This window comes from Elgaria multicarinata, chromosome 8, assembly GCF_023053635.1.
Source record: "Elgaria multicarinata webbii isolate HBS135686 ecotype San Diego chromosome 8, rElgMul1.1.pri, whole genome shotgun sequence".
In the NCBI taxonomy this organism is placed as follows: Eukaryota; Metazoa; Chordata; class Lepidosauria; order Squamata; family Anguidae; genus Elgaria; species Elgaria multicarinata.
In genome coordinates, this window is record NC_086178.1 from 33,231,209 (window position 1) to 33,248,420 (window position 17,212).

A 17,212-nucleotide genomic window follows, 5' to 3' on the forward strand; every position below is an offset into this window, starting at 1 on the left:
GGTCAAGTCTGATAGAGGCTTCCATTTACAAATGACTTGCTTTAGAAGCAGTCTCTTTGAAGTTCTCAGAGATGACTTCAGATTCAGTGCCTTAGGAAGCATCCTTATGTGCTCTTGGAAGGAAATGGCATTGAACTGAATTTGACTGAGTAAACATGTTGAAGGCTTGCAACGAATGGCAGAAATCCTGACCTAAAGCCCAACTTACCACTAAAATAAGTTACTTCCAGGTCAATATATTGTCGACAAGATTAGCCTGTGCCACAAGCAACTTAATAAATTCAGACAAGTCTCTCTTCCCCATGCACACGCGTGGCAAAGCTAGGAGCAAGCATCTTTCTACACAGCACAATCCTCAGCAAGCGTTGCAGAGTTCAAATGGGCTTATTCTGGTCTACAATAGTGCAGCCTTGGCACTAGTCCCATGGTAATCGTAATTATTACCCGGAATAATATTAACACGCCTTTCTTCCCAGCTGCCGGGCAGGGCTCATCTGCTTTAACAGCTGCTCGACAGGCAGAAAAATCAACAGGTGAAGTGTCCTCCATCACTTGCATATGACCCTACTGGGGAAAAGCAGCAAGTGGTATTGAATTTTGCCTTGCCGTCCGATTGTCAAAGGGTAGAGAAACCCTTCCAAAAGAACGAGAACAACGGCAACAAAAAACTTCTTAATAAAATAAGAAGTGGGGTGGGGAGAGAATTGTCTAGGAAAACATGGGAACCCAGCTGAAGCAGCCTGAGACCTACAGAAGGAAAGCGGGGCCGTGCAATATTTCTCTCTCCCCTCTTCCACCCCACGCACATACCCTTGCTCAGCAGCTGCCACGAATCCTCACCCGCCGAAGCCCACACGCGCGGCCATAGCGAAGAAGGCGCCAGCTGGTGTCCAGCAGTCCCCACTAATAACAACAGCAGCAGCAGCAGCGAGTCCCCCTCCTCCTTTCTGGCGCGCGCGCGCGCTCTCCCCTCGCGCCTTGCACTAGGACTACGCCAGCGCAACGTATCCCTCCGCCCAACGCCAGTAGCGAACAGTAGCGGCGGCAGCAGCAGCCGGTGGCGGAGGGATTCTCGCAAGAGAAGCCTCCGCGGCTAAAGCAGCGAGTGAGCGAGCAAGCGGCGGCCGCCCGCACTCTTTGGCTGCCCTCTCCCCCCCCACCTTTCCCCCCACGGCTCGCGCTCTCCTGTCGCCGTTCGTCGCTGCGGGGTCGGTTGGGCTCTGCCTAGTGGCCTCGGCTTTGCCTGCCTGTGGGGAGCTGCCATTAAAAAGCAGGCGGGCGGCCATCGCGGCAGTCGCCGCCGCAAGCGCCTCAGGTGGACCCACCCCCTCGGTCCCCTCCCCCGCCTGCCTGCCTGCCTGCCTTTTCGCTCGCTCCCTTCCTTCTTCGCCGCCTTTCCATCCGTCAGGCAGAGAATTTGCCTGCCGCGGGGCTGCTCGCCGCTGCCTGCCTGCTCCTTCCCTCTCATCCTTCTCCTTCCTTCCCTTCCTTCCTTCCCTTGCCCGCCCGCCCGGCTGCCTTGCCTGACGAGTCCCGGCTTCCTCCCCCTATCCCCCCCAACCCGCCAGGCGCAAGCCGAAGATGGCAGGCTGGCAGAGCTACGTGGATAACCTGATGTGCGATGGCTGCTGCCAGGAGGCCGCCATTGTCGGCTACTGTGACGCCAAGTACGTCTGGGCAGCGACGGCCGCGGGCATCTTTCAGAGCATTACGGTAAGGGAAGGCGAGCGGGGCCCGGGAAGAAGAGGGGAGGGGAGGGGGCGAGCAGAGAAGCCATTGGGTTCCTTGGAGGAAGGGAAGGGAGGGGGGATGATGAAGAATAGCCGCTGACTTAAAAGGAGGGGCAGAACTGGGTGGGCGCACTAACCCCCGGGAAGAGAGGGAGGCGGGAGGCTAAGCTTGAGATTGGTGGTGGTAGGGGAGTTAATAGAGCCTGAGATGTAGGAGACCAGAGTTGCAGAGATGCACCTAATCCCACGAGGGATTGCAAACGCAGCCCTTTCTCTCTCTCTCTCTCCGCCTCCTCTTCCTCTCTTTATATCCCTTGCATGCACACACACACACACCCCGCGTGTGGAGGACTCTTTCTCCCGCGGTTCCAGTGGGAAGAACTGCCTCTGCTGCTGCCCTGTTCCTGCATTTCTCGGTCTTCTCTCGCTCTCTCCCCCCCCCCTTTAATTTTCTAAATAAATGCTTTCAAGACTGGTGCTAAGGCAAGACATCCCGGGTGAGGGGCGGGGGCCGCCCTCGTGCAAGTGCTGCCGCTTGCTCTCTTCTTCCCTCAACGACACGCTTTTGGCCACGGCTATTGGCTCCCCTGATCAGCTTCCACACACTCCCACACCCCACGGAAAGGGGTCGAGGAAAGGAGATGGCAGGGGAGGCCCAGCGGGGTGAAGGTGTGAATGGCAACGAGGGCGCCGACCAAGCTTATGACGGCCGTAAAAGCGCCTTTAATGGGAAGGGTCCTCTGGGCAGAAGGCAGCCTGCGCTAATTAGGCCCGGGCTCTGCTGTAGGGTAGCTACCCACTCTTTATCCCTGCTGAGTAGCGATGGAGGCAGGAGGATAAAAGAAAAAGCCCTTTATCTGGAGGCTGAGAGAGGCAAGAGGGAAGAGAGAAGCCTCGCGTGTTAGTTCCCTTACTGCAAGACTACTTTGGGGCTGCCTCCCCAGTTTCAGGCTCCCCAGTTTCCCAAGGCCCGAGGCGAAGCTCCTTGGGGGACCATTTTGTATGGGGGCTGCTTAATTGCCGGTGTTGAGCTAAGCAATAGATGGCAATACAGCGGGACGACGAGGAGGGAAAAGGCCGGGTACGGGGAAAGGCGGGGTGAATGCATGGTTCTTGGAGAGGCTTTGCGTAGGATTCCCTTAGCTCTGGTCCGCACTGCTGGGGAGGGATTTGCGAATCTAGCGTAGGAGGCTTTTGTGAATCCATTCCTCGCCGCTGGCTCCATGTTTTTCATTTCCAAGATGGCGCACTGCCGCTGTTTTTTTTAACCCCTCTCTTTCTCTCTTCTCTCCCGAGATATTAATCACCCCTGATTCTGCACTGCAGTCTTTCTCCTTGTCTTTTATCCTCCCTACCTTCTCACCCCACCCTTTATGCTTATGCGTGCCAGAAACTGTTCTGGTAAATAGAGGTAGAGCTTATAAAAAGGGAGGGGGAGGGGGGAATCCCTGTAAGAAGGTTCCATATTGTGTGTTCCCTTGCTTGACCCAGCTGGATCGTTTCTGCAGGCAGGGAGTACTGAAATGTATATTGGGTTTATGTAAGTGCTTACAGAGCTTCCCACTTTCATTGCCAGTGCATTTGATCTTGTATTTCAGTTGGGATGGTGACTGGCTATCTTTACCCTTTCCCCCTCCAAAATGCCATTCTGGCTGCTTATGTACATAGGCAGACCATACTGAAAATGAAGTTCCCTCCTACTAAAAGGCACTCTTCTCCCCTTTTGTCAGTGCTCTCTCTTCAGAATGATTCCGAAGTTTCTGCCATGGGTATGGCCAGTGTTAAAACATGGCTTAGCCTTGTCCTATCTGCAATAGGCATAGGAATGGGTTAAAAGCAGTGCCCTTGGTAGCTGCTGAGCTAGAGTCTCTGGTGCTATGATATTGGTGGGTCGACTCCTGTCTTGTGGTTGGGAATAGCTGGGGCCTGCTATGACTCTGCAGTTCTACTGGAAAGGAGACGCCTTTTCCATCATACTGTGTTGGGGAACATGTTTTCCTGCCAGGCTGCCTTTTCCCATTCCTAAGCCCTATACTGTATGAACACATATTAACCCAGAGAAAAGGGGCTAATATGTAGCCAGACCGCTCCCTCTGTCTCCCAACTGCTGCTACATACTGAATTGTTTCATTAAACCCCATGCTTGTGTAGCATTGCACTCCCAAAACCAGTTTTTGGGGTTCAGCAAGGCTTATACATTTTCTATCTGAATGGCCTCGTTAGCCTTGGAGTAGCTGAAATACAGACTTTGTAATTTGCTTGGGAAATAGCAGGAATATATAGCAGTGGGAACAATCTTCAGCACATTTTATTGTAAGACCATGGCTTAATAGTGTTCCTGAAACCTTCATACAGCCCATTGATATAAGTCATTGAGAGGTTATTCTGCATTTTGTGTCCATCATGCATTTAATAGGCTCGTGCCTTCTGCCTTAAAGCTCGAGTTGCATGGCACATAATAGAAAGTGTTCTACAGACAGCATGAAGCCTTATAACTTCTGTTAATCTTCTCTCCCTCAAACATATGTTCATAAATGTATAATCACTCTAAAGTTGGTGCTTTCTGATGTATTGTATACTTAATAAAAACCTAGGTGGTGGTTGTACTTGGGTATCATTCTTCATCACTCAAAACTATTTCATTAACCTTATATAGCAGCAGACTTCCAAGGATGAGTCCTTGGAGCCACTTTTGTTCTTTCTGCTAGATTACAGTTCCCTTGTTACTATTACATTGAGTTCAGTGTGTATATAGATTCTTCAAAAGCTGAGTATGAGAGCTTGATTTTAAACTCTCTGGACTTCTCTTCTTAACAGCCTGCAGAAATAGATATGATTGTAGGAAAAGACCGTGAGGGTTTCTTCACCAATGGTCTAACTCTTGGTGGGAAGAAGTGCTCTGTGATCAGAGATAGCCTCTATGTGGATGGTGACTGTACAATGGACATCAGGACAAAGAGCCAAGGTGGCGAGCCAACGTATAATGTTGCTGTAGGCAGAGCTGGTCGAGGTAAGCGTGAAATTCCACTAGTATTTGATCTGGTGTTTTTGTTTTTTAAATAGTAGAAAACATGCAGGCCTTAAATTACCTTGGTTGATCTGCCCAACATATCTGTCTATGAAATGATCCAGTCTTAACTTTGTGGAGAATAGAATGCCATGCTTAAGGCCAGGCATTTAGGATGTAAATGACTTGGCAATTGAAATGAATAGTTCCAGGTAGACTAAAATGCAAGCTAGATCATCTAATTTTTGGAACATAATGTGGAATTAGGGGAATATGTACATCTTATTGCTTAGCTAAATAGTGCATAGATAACTCCTGTTCAGCTCAAGAGTTATTCCAATAACATCATAGATCACTTTATAAACTAAGAATATATGTTGCTTTTCAGCCTCAGACTTCAAGATGGCAGACAAACAGCTTGTCTAAGTGTTATGCATTTCTTCCATAACTATGAAATGCATGCTGGATGGTGTTCTAAAGGAAGCTTCTCGAACAACCTGATCCTATACAGTATTCTTTTGGAACAGCCAATTGTTAGGGTACCAAGTTAATTCATGAAAAACATTTTCTTTAAACTAACCGTTATCTATGTTTTTGATTTCTTCCTTAGATGAAAAATTTGCCTTTTGGACTGGGCTAACTTTAATTGCAAGTTGCTTTGAGGCAAATCTATTTTAAGGGTTCAGCTCATACAGAAGAGATAGATGTATCTATAAATGGATACTAATATACTCTGAGAATATAAAATTGTCCTGAGCTCAGAACTAGTATACATTTTAGTGACACCTGCTGGCAAGTAACTGTACATGCATATGATTATATTGCTAAAGGTCTTCCTGACTCTGCTTTTTTGCCATAAATACATCTGGGTTACTTTTTGAACTGTGAACAAGTCTTGACTGCCAAACTATTGGACCAAGTGAAGATGATGCAATGAGCTCATTCCATTTATTCCAGCTATAAATTCTGTATCGTAACGTGTGCTGCCATCTGTTTTGTTTAACTTGCAAGGAGATGTAGCCAGAAGTTTCTGGCCCAAAATATGCTCCATGATTCTTATTAAAAACAGAAAGGTTTGGTCATATTTAGCATATGTGTCTGCTAAACATTTTTTCATATAAAATCTATTTTAAAAAGATTTATGTTCAAAACAAGACAGTAATGCTAGGTAGATAACTTCAAATATGCAGTATTTGAATATGTTTATTGCACTGCTTTATTAAAACTTGGAATAGTTCCTTGTCTAACACACTCCTTTGTAAAACTTCTTTTCTTTTCTCTTTCAGTCTTGGTCTTTGTAATGGGCAAAGAAGGGGTCCATGGAGGCGGATTGAATAAGAAGGCATACTCAATGGCAAAATACTTGAGAGACTCTGGGTTCTAGTTGCTAGGCAGACTGTTAAGTATTAGGGAAAATTGCTATTAAACTTTCCTGGCAGAAAGCTACATTGTGGAAACTTTATTAGCAATGCAGGGTGATGGGGTATGAACCTGTGTCTCCTTTGTATTCCTCTGTTGGTGGGGAAAGGTGTTACTCTTTCTTTAATTCTGTTCATCCTTGTTTCCTTGTGTACTCCAGCATTGGTTATGGTCATGGGAAAGGAAAGGTGTCCGTGGAGGGACACTCAACAAGAAAGCTAATGAACTGGGTTTATACCTGAGGAGGTCTGACATCTAAGCAGCCTCTCCCCATCCACATAGCAACTGTCTTCATCACCACCCTCTTGTGTTCAGAGTACTGTCAGCCGATAGATGGCGATTTATTTACACATCTTTTCCCTAACGTCATGGCTCCAGTTACCCTTTTTGTTTGTATGTTAATCACTGTTGTATCCATGTTCTGTATCTGGCACCATCTATTGCAACACAAAGATGATATGCATGATACGTTGAAGCCTTGAGAGGAGAATCATGCCAAGTCCAGGCTTTGCTTTGTCTTAGCAATTAATGTGACATGAGAACTAAACCAATTTAAATTAAATGAAATAAGGTGCCGATCGTACAATCCAGATTGATCAATGCCTCTTCAGCACTTTGAGCATTTACACAGCTCATTAGTCTTCCTTTTGTAGAGCATGGTTGGGAGGGAAAAAGTGCATGCATATCTCTACTTTCCTCCCCCTTGTCCTCATCTCTCATCCACTCCTTTTTTTTTTTTTTGCTTCCATCTTCTATCTATATATACATTTTTTAAAAAATACAGTGCCTGGTTTGTTTAACCAATTTGCCGCTTGAAAGCTGTTACAAGTGTTGCTCTAGTTTTGTTGTTGCTCTTCTGTGTAGACTTGCAAAACTCTTCATGGTGTCTGAAGCACATCCTGCTTTTAAAAGGGTAACTGCAAAACTATGAAAAGGTGCCGATGCACTTCTCCCCTCACCTTACCACCGCCATCACCATCTTGAATGAATCCCCAGGGACATTCCATCACTGCAATAGCTCAGGCACGTATATTATTATTTTTTGCCAGCTCCTGTTCTGTAGTTGAACTGTAAAAAGGCTGCCATCATGGACTTCGATATCCCAGTGTAACCATCTGGAGTGTGTCCGGTTTCATTTTTTCATAGGACCAATTTTGATTTGCAGCTTGGGTTTTACATGAAACTGCAGTGTCTCTGTCAACAAACTACCACTTTCAGCTATACAGGTAGCATAGACTGACATCGGTTTGTCAGATCATTAACTGGGAAATAAGACTTACTGCTCTGATACCAATGTATGTTTTGAAGGTTGGTAGTTGTATGATAAAGCAGTTGAAACAAACACCATTTTAAATCTAATCTTCATTTGGCCTGCCATGCCCTTGCTGCAGAAATTGTGGAGTAACTGCCTTGTGCACTAGTCATCTGAAACATGTGTAACCAAATTGTCAGTTTGAGCACGGTACTAACTTGTATGTTCATTTAAAAGAGAACTGCAGAACTCTGTATACAAAAGAGAAAATGGGAGAAGGTCTTGGTTGGAATAACTGAGTTGGCTGTCTTGTGATAAATTTTTAATATGTATTCTGTGCCATACTAATGTTTTAAAAAAAATGGAACTGTTGCTATTGTGAGATGGATTTTAACTGACAAGAATGGCTTCTTCTGAATGGCACTACTTTAGGGACACTCTAGTATTTTGCTTCTATTGTTCAGGCCTTGTGGATAATGTACAGACTTAAAACAAATTCTTGTTGCTGATTTGTCCATTTATTTCCCTGCACTTTGTTACATCTGGGATACAGTCTAACTCATCTGATTTAATATGCATTTCAAAAAATGCCATAACTATTAAACACCTTGTTTACAGACAGATGAAATAAATTTATTCCAACCAAATAAAAGTATGAGTTAGTGTGTTATGTGGTTCTGATTCTCCCCGCCCCCCCTTCTGAAGATTTGTCATGTTATAGCACCTCATAGTGACTTGACTGGTGGGGATGGATGAAATGCTGTGTTAGACATTCCTGGGCCATGGCTTGTATTATTTCAGAACAGCTCATTGATCATAATGGTCTACTTTGGCATATGACTTTGAGTGTAGCTCTTTATAGGTTCAGCATTATAAATATTACTACTTGGGCTGTGAAATTACTTCACTAGCTTTCAGTAGTAAAGCTTGAGACATTCTTATACCAGTTAAGACTTAAGATCTACATGTTACAGGGAGTACCCTGAAGCAAAATGAATACCTTCGGTAACATAGCAAAACAAAAACCTAGACAAGGTTATTGCTTGAGTGAGAGTTACCTAGAAAGGTGTTGTCTCTGCTGAATGCTTTCTCGTGTAAAGGAGAAAACTATAGGCTGCCATTCCCTCTAGCTATGCCTATTTAAAGGATCTTTGAAAGCAAAATTCTGTGGGTTTCCCCTCTTTCTTCCATTTGTTCCTCCAAATTGCTGTAAGGCCATTCTAGATGTATTTCTGGTATATAATTTAGCCTCTCTCTAGTCCAAAGTAGTTGTGAAAAATGCATATGGAGGTTTTTCTTCCTTGTTGCCCCAGAGCTATTTGGAAGGAAGAATTGCAGTTGTACATGCAGTCATCATGGTGCAATCCTTTATTGATGCAGAGCAGTACTACAGAGATATGGGTTTAACTCATATCTCCATAGCATTTGGAGGCAATTTACCATAGACAAAAGCTAGATTACAAATCTTCATCTCAGCTCTCTCATAATTCTGTATAATTCTTGTTGGTTTTGTTTTCTCCACGGTGATTTAACAGGATGGACTGAACTCGTGTGTATGGTCTGCAATTACGTGTCCTGATACCAGTCTTGTAGTGTTACAGAAAATCTGGAACTACTTCATAATGCATGTTAAAGCAGGGCTGGGAAAATTACCACATCTTGAATATTCTTGAAGTGGTCTTATGAATTGTTTTGCTTTGTTTTAATAGGACTGTTCCCTGATTAAGAATCCTAATTGATTCTTACAAACAGTTGATTAAATTTGCATATGGAAATAGTTCTGAAGCAAACCCCCACATACACCTTTTTGTCTTTAGATGAACACATGTGTTGTAACAGGCATTACTTGGAGGTAGCATTCCCTCTGGAGAGAGGGGAGGTTCTCAAGTTAGTGCTTGTTGTCTGCAGTTTTTATATGCATTTGTTTTGTGTATGTCTTTAATCCAGGCTCCTTTTTAGTCAGTAGTAGAGTGATCCTATAGAGGTCTGGGGCGAAGGAATCCATGGCAAAGGAAAGTCCATTCACTTAGCCCTGCTTAATGAGTGGGAGCAGCTTTTTACCTTTTTCAGTTTTTTTTTTCCTTCGTTGATTTTTCTTTTAATTTTCCTTTGCATTTTTCCCCAGTGTGAGTGAAAATAACTTACGTCAGCTCCAGGGATGGTATAGCTCCCCCCTCCCCATTGTTGGCTTGTGTCTCGGAATCAAGGAGGGTTGTGATCTGCTCCATAACACCCCCTAGTGCTCATGGGACAGCTACAGCAGTGAAGGTTTCTGCTGACGGTCAAGGGAGGGATCTCCACAGTGGATCTTTTTTGTTTGTTATGAACAAGGTCCACAGTATCCTATTCCCTCCCAGGGACCAAAGGATTGTGCCCTTAATGTTGCAGCACAAGTTCTAAAATGATTTTTCCCCAAAAAGAGAGAGAGATGAATTTTAAATATTTTAGAAAAATGCTGGGGTCATCTATGAAACTGTTTAGACAGGAGGATAAGGTTGTCTGTGACAACCTTGATGATACATAAATAATTGCCCTGTCTCTCTCAAGAATATGAATCCTGGTTTTAAATCTGCCTGTCTCATCAAGAGTTTTTACAAGGTGGTTTAACAGTCTATTCTCTACTGTTGTGAAACTTGACTTGTACCTCTAGTCAAAAATCTTCGTTCTGTCAATGTTAATCTCATACTCATTACTCGTATATAGTTCTGCCAAGCTTAATATTTATTTATTTATTTGCTGCTGCTACTAATATATTTATTTCTTACCCACTTCTCCCTCTGGATTGAGGCCGGGAACATTAAATACAACAGTACTCAGAATGCTGCCTTTTATAATGCAGATCTTATCAAAGCAGTTTACAAGTAACAAAAATAATAAAACCACAATGAACAATAGTAACATTTTAAAAAGAGAATTTTTAATTCTTTTCTTCTCCCAACTCTACATGCAGATGCCAGGGAGAACTTCCAAGTGCCCAGTGATACCCAAGTCCTAAACAATAACATAACTCAGTCCAAAGGTCTATCTAGTCCAGCATTATGTTGCTACAAGTGGCCAACCAGATGCCCACAAGCAGGACATGAATGCAGTAGCACTTTTGTGCTCGTGTTTCCTAGCAACTGGTACTGAGAGGTATACTGCCTCTGATAATGGAAGTAATAAATACATCTATTATGACTAGTAGCCATTGATAACCTTACCTTCCAGAAATTTGTTTAATCCATTTTTAAAGCCTTTCAAGGTGGTGGCCATCTCTACATCTTGTAGTAGCTAATTCTACAGTTGGACTATGCACTGTAAAGAAGTACTTTTATCTGTCTTGAAGCTCCATTTAGCTTCGTTGGATGACCACTCCCCTACCTTTTATTGTGAGAAAAAAATCAACCACTTCTCCACACCATGCACAATTTTACACACCTATTCCATATCTCACTTGCCTTTTTTCCTAAGCTATAAAGCCCAAGCACTGCAACCTTTCCTCACAGGGGAATTGCTCCAGCCCCTTAACTGTTGTAGTTGTGCTTTTTTGCACCTTTTCTAGCTCTTTAATATCCTTTCCAATGTGTGACTAGAACTGTACATGGTATCCCAAGTGAGTGGTCACACCATAAAGTTGTATAAAGGCATATTATTATATTGGCATTTTTGTTTATTCTGTTCTTAATGATCAGACTGTGGAAGTTGCCTTTGCCATAGCAGCCACACACTTGATGGCTCAATTAAAAATGTCAGTCTACAACAATGCCAGTATCAGCTCATGTTTTGGTCAATGTTGTGTATTGGTTGCTGTTCAAACATCATGTGTCTGTATGGCATATCTCTCAAAAGTTTCATTTAAATATTAGATGTGTTTGCACGCTTGTACATTCCTCCCCACCCTCCAAACACCTGGGCTTCACTGAGAGTGTTCACCAGTCTTTCATCTGTTACCTTCAAGTAGAGTCCTGTAAAAAGTGCATTGCTCTGGTCCCTAGAAGTGTGGCATCTAGAGTCTCGAAGATTTAGAGCAGGGTTAAAAATGGTAGTATATGTTTTAAAGCCCTGTACAGGTCTAGCTAATGTTTATAGTTACCTTACTATGTAAGCTGCTGCAATATAATGCTATGGAACAATTTTGTCTTCACTGTGGAGCAAATGATAAAATGGAAAACTGTAACCTAAACTATGATCCCTCTCAACCTGCTGTTGTGTAATATTGGGAGATGTTTTGTTCCAATAACTGCCATTTCTTATGCTTATTTATGTCTGCTACACCGTGTAGATGAGCAAAAGGATCACTAGTTTTGGAAATAGCTCAGTGAGTCTCCATTTAAAAGGGGTCATCCTGCTGTTTTCCCCAAAACATAAAAACTTAACATTATATCCTTACCTACCCACCCCAAAAACCTAAATAGCTAGGTCCATGCCATGCCTATGGCCCATAGAATTGCTTATTTATTTATTTTATTACATTTATATACTGCCCCAAAGCCGAAGCTCTCTGGGCGGCTTACCCTCCCAAAAGAGCAAATGTTGTGGTTCAGGTATTTCTGTGCATGGAAACCATTAGTTTCCCTAGTTTACAATCAGAGCTCCACTTTTCAGCCAATACGCACCTTTTAGCTATCATATTGAAAAGAACATCACAATCATTGTGAACTATGGCAGGGGACTTGGCAGTGAGAGGTAAACAGTGAAAATGGCAATTGCAGGAACTATTTTCAGTAGATATGGTTGCTTCATGCCTGGACCTAGGTATGGGGGAGAGGCGACAATAAGACAAAGCAACTCTTTATTTCTTGTAACAACCAACACGCCCTGCCTCAATGGGTGGCCTTGGAAATCAATGCTGAATTAGTAACACCTTTGTATCTTAAAGCCCAAATGTAGCATGCTTGATCATCTCACTGTCTGTATTCATTGGTCAGGACTACTTACTGAACAATTTGGGTAGAATACTGTCTACTAGCTTTTCCTTGAATTCCAGTAAGTGGAAATGTTAGAAATATTTCCCCCTCTTTTTTAAAAAAACAAACAAACTGGAAGTTCAGGGAAGACGCCTAAAATGTTGAGGAGGCTACAACCACATGGTTCTAAACTTGACTTACAAATACAAATTGGTCTGAGGGAAGTGAACATGCATGTGTGACCTAGGATGCAATTTATCCAGAAGCAACAATCTGCATAGATATATACAGAAAGACTTCTGCATAGATATCTATAGGATGACATTGTTATGTGTTCAGCTATAATAAGATGCACGTTCATAGTGTATGTAGAGAACAGTAAAAGGCAGGGGGCAATATGTACTGAGAAAGTATGGGGAGGGGGACCATATATCTGTGTAGATAAATCAGGTATAAAAACTTGGTTTTGCAAACATCCCTGCTACTGTGTTCCAGATCTCCTAAGGGATAAAACAGCAGCCACCATAGTTTCTTTTTTATCATCCAGTTTCTAATATATAACAGCAACTACACTGGAAGTAGGTACTTCTCCTTTTATCATACTGGTCTTTGCTTTGTGGTGATTTTCCATCACATGGTATATTGCATTAACCAATATTTTAGTAACCTTGCATCTACTGAGTTTCTTGTTCAGCAGAGTGCCCTATATGAGTGTTAGCATAAACTGCATTCTGCCCTTTCCCCTTTCCTCACTTTAAAACAAGAAACCTTCACCTAGCTTGTTCTTGGCCCCTTGTGATCTGAAAGTTAACCTCCCTTAGTTGAAGTAATCTGGTTTTAGTTCACAATTTGCAGTAGTTTCTTCCCCTGCCACCCACCCCCACTTAATACCTGCTGCTGTTCCTCATCAGCCATCACACTGTACATTCTCTCCCACACTTTTACACTGAGCTGTATGCAAGGTTGTTCTTCGTTATATGTACTCTTATCACCTTATTTCAATATTTAATCATTGTATACCTCTCTAGCTCAGAGCTGCAGGAAACCCCAACTCTAAACTTCCATTACTGATCGGAGAGAAGAGCTGGACTTCCTAGCTCAAGAGCAGCAAAAAGGAGGCAGAGCCTGACAAAAGAGTTAGGGGTGGGTGAGACAGAACTTCCACAGGCTGGGAGTTCCCCATCCTTGATGTGCACAAGATTGTGGCTATTCTGCTACTTATATTGACCATTTTGAAATTATTTTTGATCATTTGCACAGTGATGACACAGTTAGCTATTTCTTAGGCTTACTAAGCTCTAATGAAATGGGGATTGCAATCCAATCTCAGAACTGATAGGCAAAAAACTGACATTTGTGTTGGCAGGGTCTTCTGTAGGACAAGATTTGAATATCTGTCAAATACTTATGTAAGCTGCCGTGAGAGCCTTTTTTGGCTGAATGGTGGCATAAAAATGCTTAAAATAAATAAATAATATGAGGGCATAAAATGTGCTTTAGAGACTTATGTTGGGCTCTTAATTGTACAAAACCTAGCATAGAAGCTGTAGTGTGAGTCATTTGGAATATTTAGAGCATATTTACATTGCTCACTTCCTTAGTCCTGTGTTTATTATTGCACATAAAGCCAAGAAGCTTCGTTCATGCAAGAGAACGTGGCTCCTATTTCAGTGGGGCTTGCACAGGAAATTCTTGGATTGCATCCCAAGTTTAATTTGCTACAATATAGGTGAATACCTATGGAAGCTTAATGTGTGTAAAAGTTTTTGGTTGTGCTGAGCTAAATGGGCAGAAGCTAATACTTTTTTGGTGTATGCAGGGGTTTCTCAAAAGTTCCCCAGAACATACCTATTTCATGCTGGCTCGCAGCCTGTTGGGGTGGGGGACGGGGAGATAAGTGGCAATGACAGTCTTTACTTTCAAATAAACACTGAAGTAAGAGCTAACTGGGATTTCAAAAGCTCACTCTTTAGATCGTTGTTTCCTGAAAGGACAGGTATTGATGGGGAGGAGTGCTCATACAGCATGAACACTTTTTTGCCCCCTTTTGCACATCATGTTGAAAGGTGGGATGGATGGGAGTTTGCATTTTAGTTCAGCCCGTGTCTTTAAATTCTTAACATACCAATTACATTGTTCTTACACATACACTGAAAATAACCATTAAAGTGGAAAACATGTTTATTAACCTCCTTTCAAACTTCCCTGTACAAGGCCATATTAAAAAAATCTTTGCAGTTTAATTATACAGATGTGTGGCTAATTTCTACATAGTTACAATTGTATATAATTTAGCCTTTTCATGATATATTGTCAGTAGAATCCTGTTAGATATTTATAAGCATTCATTTTCAAATCCCAATACTTAGTTTGATTTTTCTATGTGCATAGTTTTAGCAGACAAATGCATCTTCATATGCTCTGTATTAAGAGGTATATCTCATTTGTGAATCAACAGCACACAATGGTCAGTGTTTCTATATATGTGATGGTTTGATTTTGCCGTTCTGCATTGGTCCCCGTTCCTGTCGTAAGAAATGAGCTGAGCTGCTGTTAGCAAGTTGTGCCAATGAATATATTATCCTGATTTTCTTCAGATGTTTAAGCTGAAGTGATGCTGAAACTTCCTTTACCACTTTTACCTGTTCTTGCGAGCACAACAGCATAATAGAAAATGTAGCTAAATTGCTTTGCTATGGAGATCAAAGCCTATGTTCCCCTCATCTGTTGGAGATGAATACTAAACAGGCCTACCTTGTTCTTGCAATGGTGCTGGCTGTTCTAGGAAAGCCCTCACAGACATACACCTATATACTTTTTGGCTGGGTTTGTAGGGTAGTACTTACCATACATGTAAATAAATAACTTTATCAATATAATCTCTACTTACTTTACACACTTGTAAGCAGGAAATTTTTTTAGTGTCGTGGCTAGAATCGATTTTAACAAGACACTGAAATAGCATCTCTATTCTGTGTGCATAGTCTCTAGTGATGGGAGTGCCTCTTGTTACGATTGTGAAGTCCAGTTAGAACGTTTGCCTTCAAAAGACAAATGAAACGAACAAAAAAAGAAACCGGTAATGAGATTAAACAATATAGAACACTATATGAACAGCTGCTTCTACTGAAGCAACAGGAGGGTCACAATGTGCTTCCCCTATGTACTTGTACATAAGAGTCAAGCTCTCTTGGACAGAGCAGTTCATGTAACACCACTTGTTTCAAACAGTATTTGCCACTCTGTAATCCTGTTCTTCATTGGGCTGTAGTTGGACTACTACACTCTCTTCAGTCATTCCATTCTCTGCATCACTACTGTCAATATCTTCATTGTCATCATCTTCGTCCTCATAGTCTGAAGACTCCGTCATGTTTGGATGAGAGTAAGACTCTGACAATGCCCCAAAGGACTGAGTGCTAGCCGAAGCAAGTGGACGAAGCAATGGGGTGTTCTCGGAGACTTCATTCTCTTCCTGACTAGTGTCTGTTTCAGAATCTGAATCTCCCTGGGAAGGAACCACTTTCTGTTTACAGACAGGGCATGTTTTCTTAGTTTTAGTCAGCCAGGGATCCACACACTTGCAGTGGTATGCTGTCAGAAAAAGGAAAAGAGACATTTAACTTAGACTGGAGGAGGTACAGCTATAGTAGTAGTGGATTTCAATGTGTTTTATGATAACATTTGTTTGTTTGTTTATTACATTTTTATAACACTCAATAGCCGAAGCTCTCTGGGCAGTTCACAAAAAATAAAACCATGAAGAGCATAAAAACAACCAACAAATTTAAAACACAAATACAAAATACAATATAAAAAGCACAACCAGAATAAAACCAGAATAAAAATTAATGTAAGTTAAAATATGAGATTAAAACAGCAAAGCTTAAATTTAAGTTAGGTGTTAAAATACTGAGAAAATAAAGTTGGAAAGAAAACAATGTACAGTAGAGTAGGTGCCAAGTGAATCTCTTTGGGGTTCCCACATATAAGATACTCTGTCCAGAAAACCTAGTTGAGCGCCCCCCCCCCCCCCCAATTCTGACTAAAACCTTAGATGTTACTTATAGTGTTCGGATTTAAAAAACCAACAACAGCCTGCTGTTCATGCATTATCCCCAATGGCAGCTAATGGGATGTTTTTTCATGCTTCATTGACAAAGTGTCAAGTGTGAAGGGGGGGGAAATCACTGTTCCCACACTCTTCAGTTGAGAGTACATATCAGGAACATATTAATATAGTAAAGTGCTTAAAACAAGAAGCTGTTGAACTAAAAGTGAAAGGGGGCCCATCTACAGGCTTGATAACATATGCTACATGCAGTTCAGATGTAGAGCTCAGCCTATTGTAGTGGCAATCTGAAATAAGTAAATACAGTAAAACAAAGTAGCAGGTAGCAAAAGTCAAATCAAAGTGAGCAGTTTACCTAACTACAAACTACAGCAGTTTCTAACAATCAAGACATGATGTACGCAGCATTCTATATGGTTTTGAGTTTAATCTACCCATTTCACTAATGCACAGGGCATAGGACTCCTCAGATTACCATTCAGAAAAAGCTCATGGGGCTAAATACCAGTATATTTTAGCTTAAAGATCTTACTCCTAGTAAGTAAAACTCAGGAGAGGCATTTCAACCTTTCAAAATGAAGTAAGGCGGCATAAAAGCCAGGGAAAGGTATGGGGCCAGTCCAGACTGGAGCCCAAAGAGGGCTGGATCTGGCCCCTGGGCCTGAGTCAATGCACAGTCAGCAATAGAGAAAGCGTAATTAAAAAAATGCCTTGTTACATCAGTATAACATAGCCATTCCTTTTCCAGTGACAGCATCAGTTTCGTTTACGTTCACAATCAAGCACATGACCTTGGCTATCTTGGTCATAAATTAGCATCTGGTCCCTAGAAGTATACTTCTTCAA

General features: G+C 42.2%; 2 protein-coding genes across 4 annotated transcripts in view; one reads left to right on the forward strand and one right to left on the reverse strand.

Annotated features, from left to right (window-relative positions):
- The first annotated feature begins 1,405 nt into the window (after positions 1-1,405).
- On the forward strand, positions 1,406-8,060 carry PFN2 (profilin 2). Its single transcript, XM_063132076.1, has 3 exons — positions 1,406-1,713; positions 4,548-4,740; positions 6,024-8,060. The coding sequence occupies exons 1-3, from the start codon at positions 1,582-1,584 to the stop codon at positions 6,119-6,121; spliced, it is 423 nt and encodes a 140-aa protein (XP_062988146.1). The 5' UTR covers positions 1,406-1,581; the 3' UTR covers positions 6,122-8,060.
- Positions 8,061-14,457: 6,397 nt separating this feature from the next.
- Positions 14,458-17,212, reverse strand: part of RNF13 (ring finger protein 13) — a 57,104-nt gene continuing 54,349 nt past the window's right edge. For all 3 annotated transcript variants that reach the window (XM_063132114.1, XM_063132113.1, XM_063132115.1), the window contains one exon: positions 14,458-15,888. In XM_063132114.1, coding sequence (XP_062988184.1) covers positions 15,518-15,888 — 371 coding nt within the window. In that variant the 3' untranslated portion in view covers positions 14,458-15,517. The remainder of the gene's footprint in view (positions 15,889-17,212) is intronic.

Excerpts from the sequence above, each read along its gene's own strand:
- PFN2 (XM_063132076.1), top strand. The coding sequence starts at position 1,582 with ATGGCAGGCTGGCAGAGCTACGTGGATAACCTGATGTGCGATGGCTGC. Across the intron at positions 1,714-4,547 it reads GCATCTTTCAGAGCATTACG|CCTGCAGAAATAGATATGAT; the intron begins GTAAGGGAAGGC and ends TCTTCTTAACAG. Across the intron at positions 4,741-6,023 it reads TGTAGGCAGAGCTGGTCGAG|TCTTGGTCTTTGTAATGGGC; the intron begins GTAAGCGTGAAA and ends TTTCTCTTTCAG.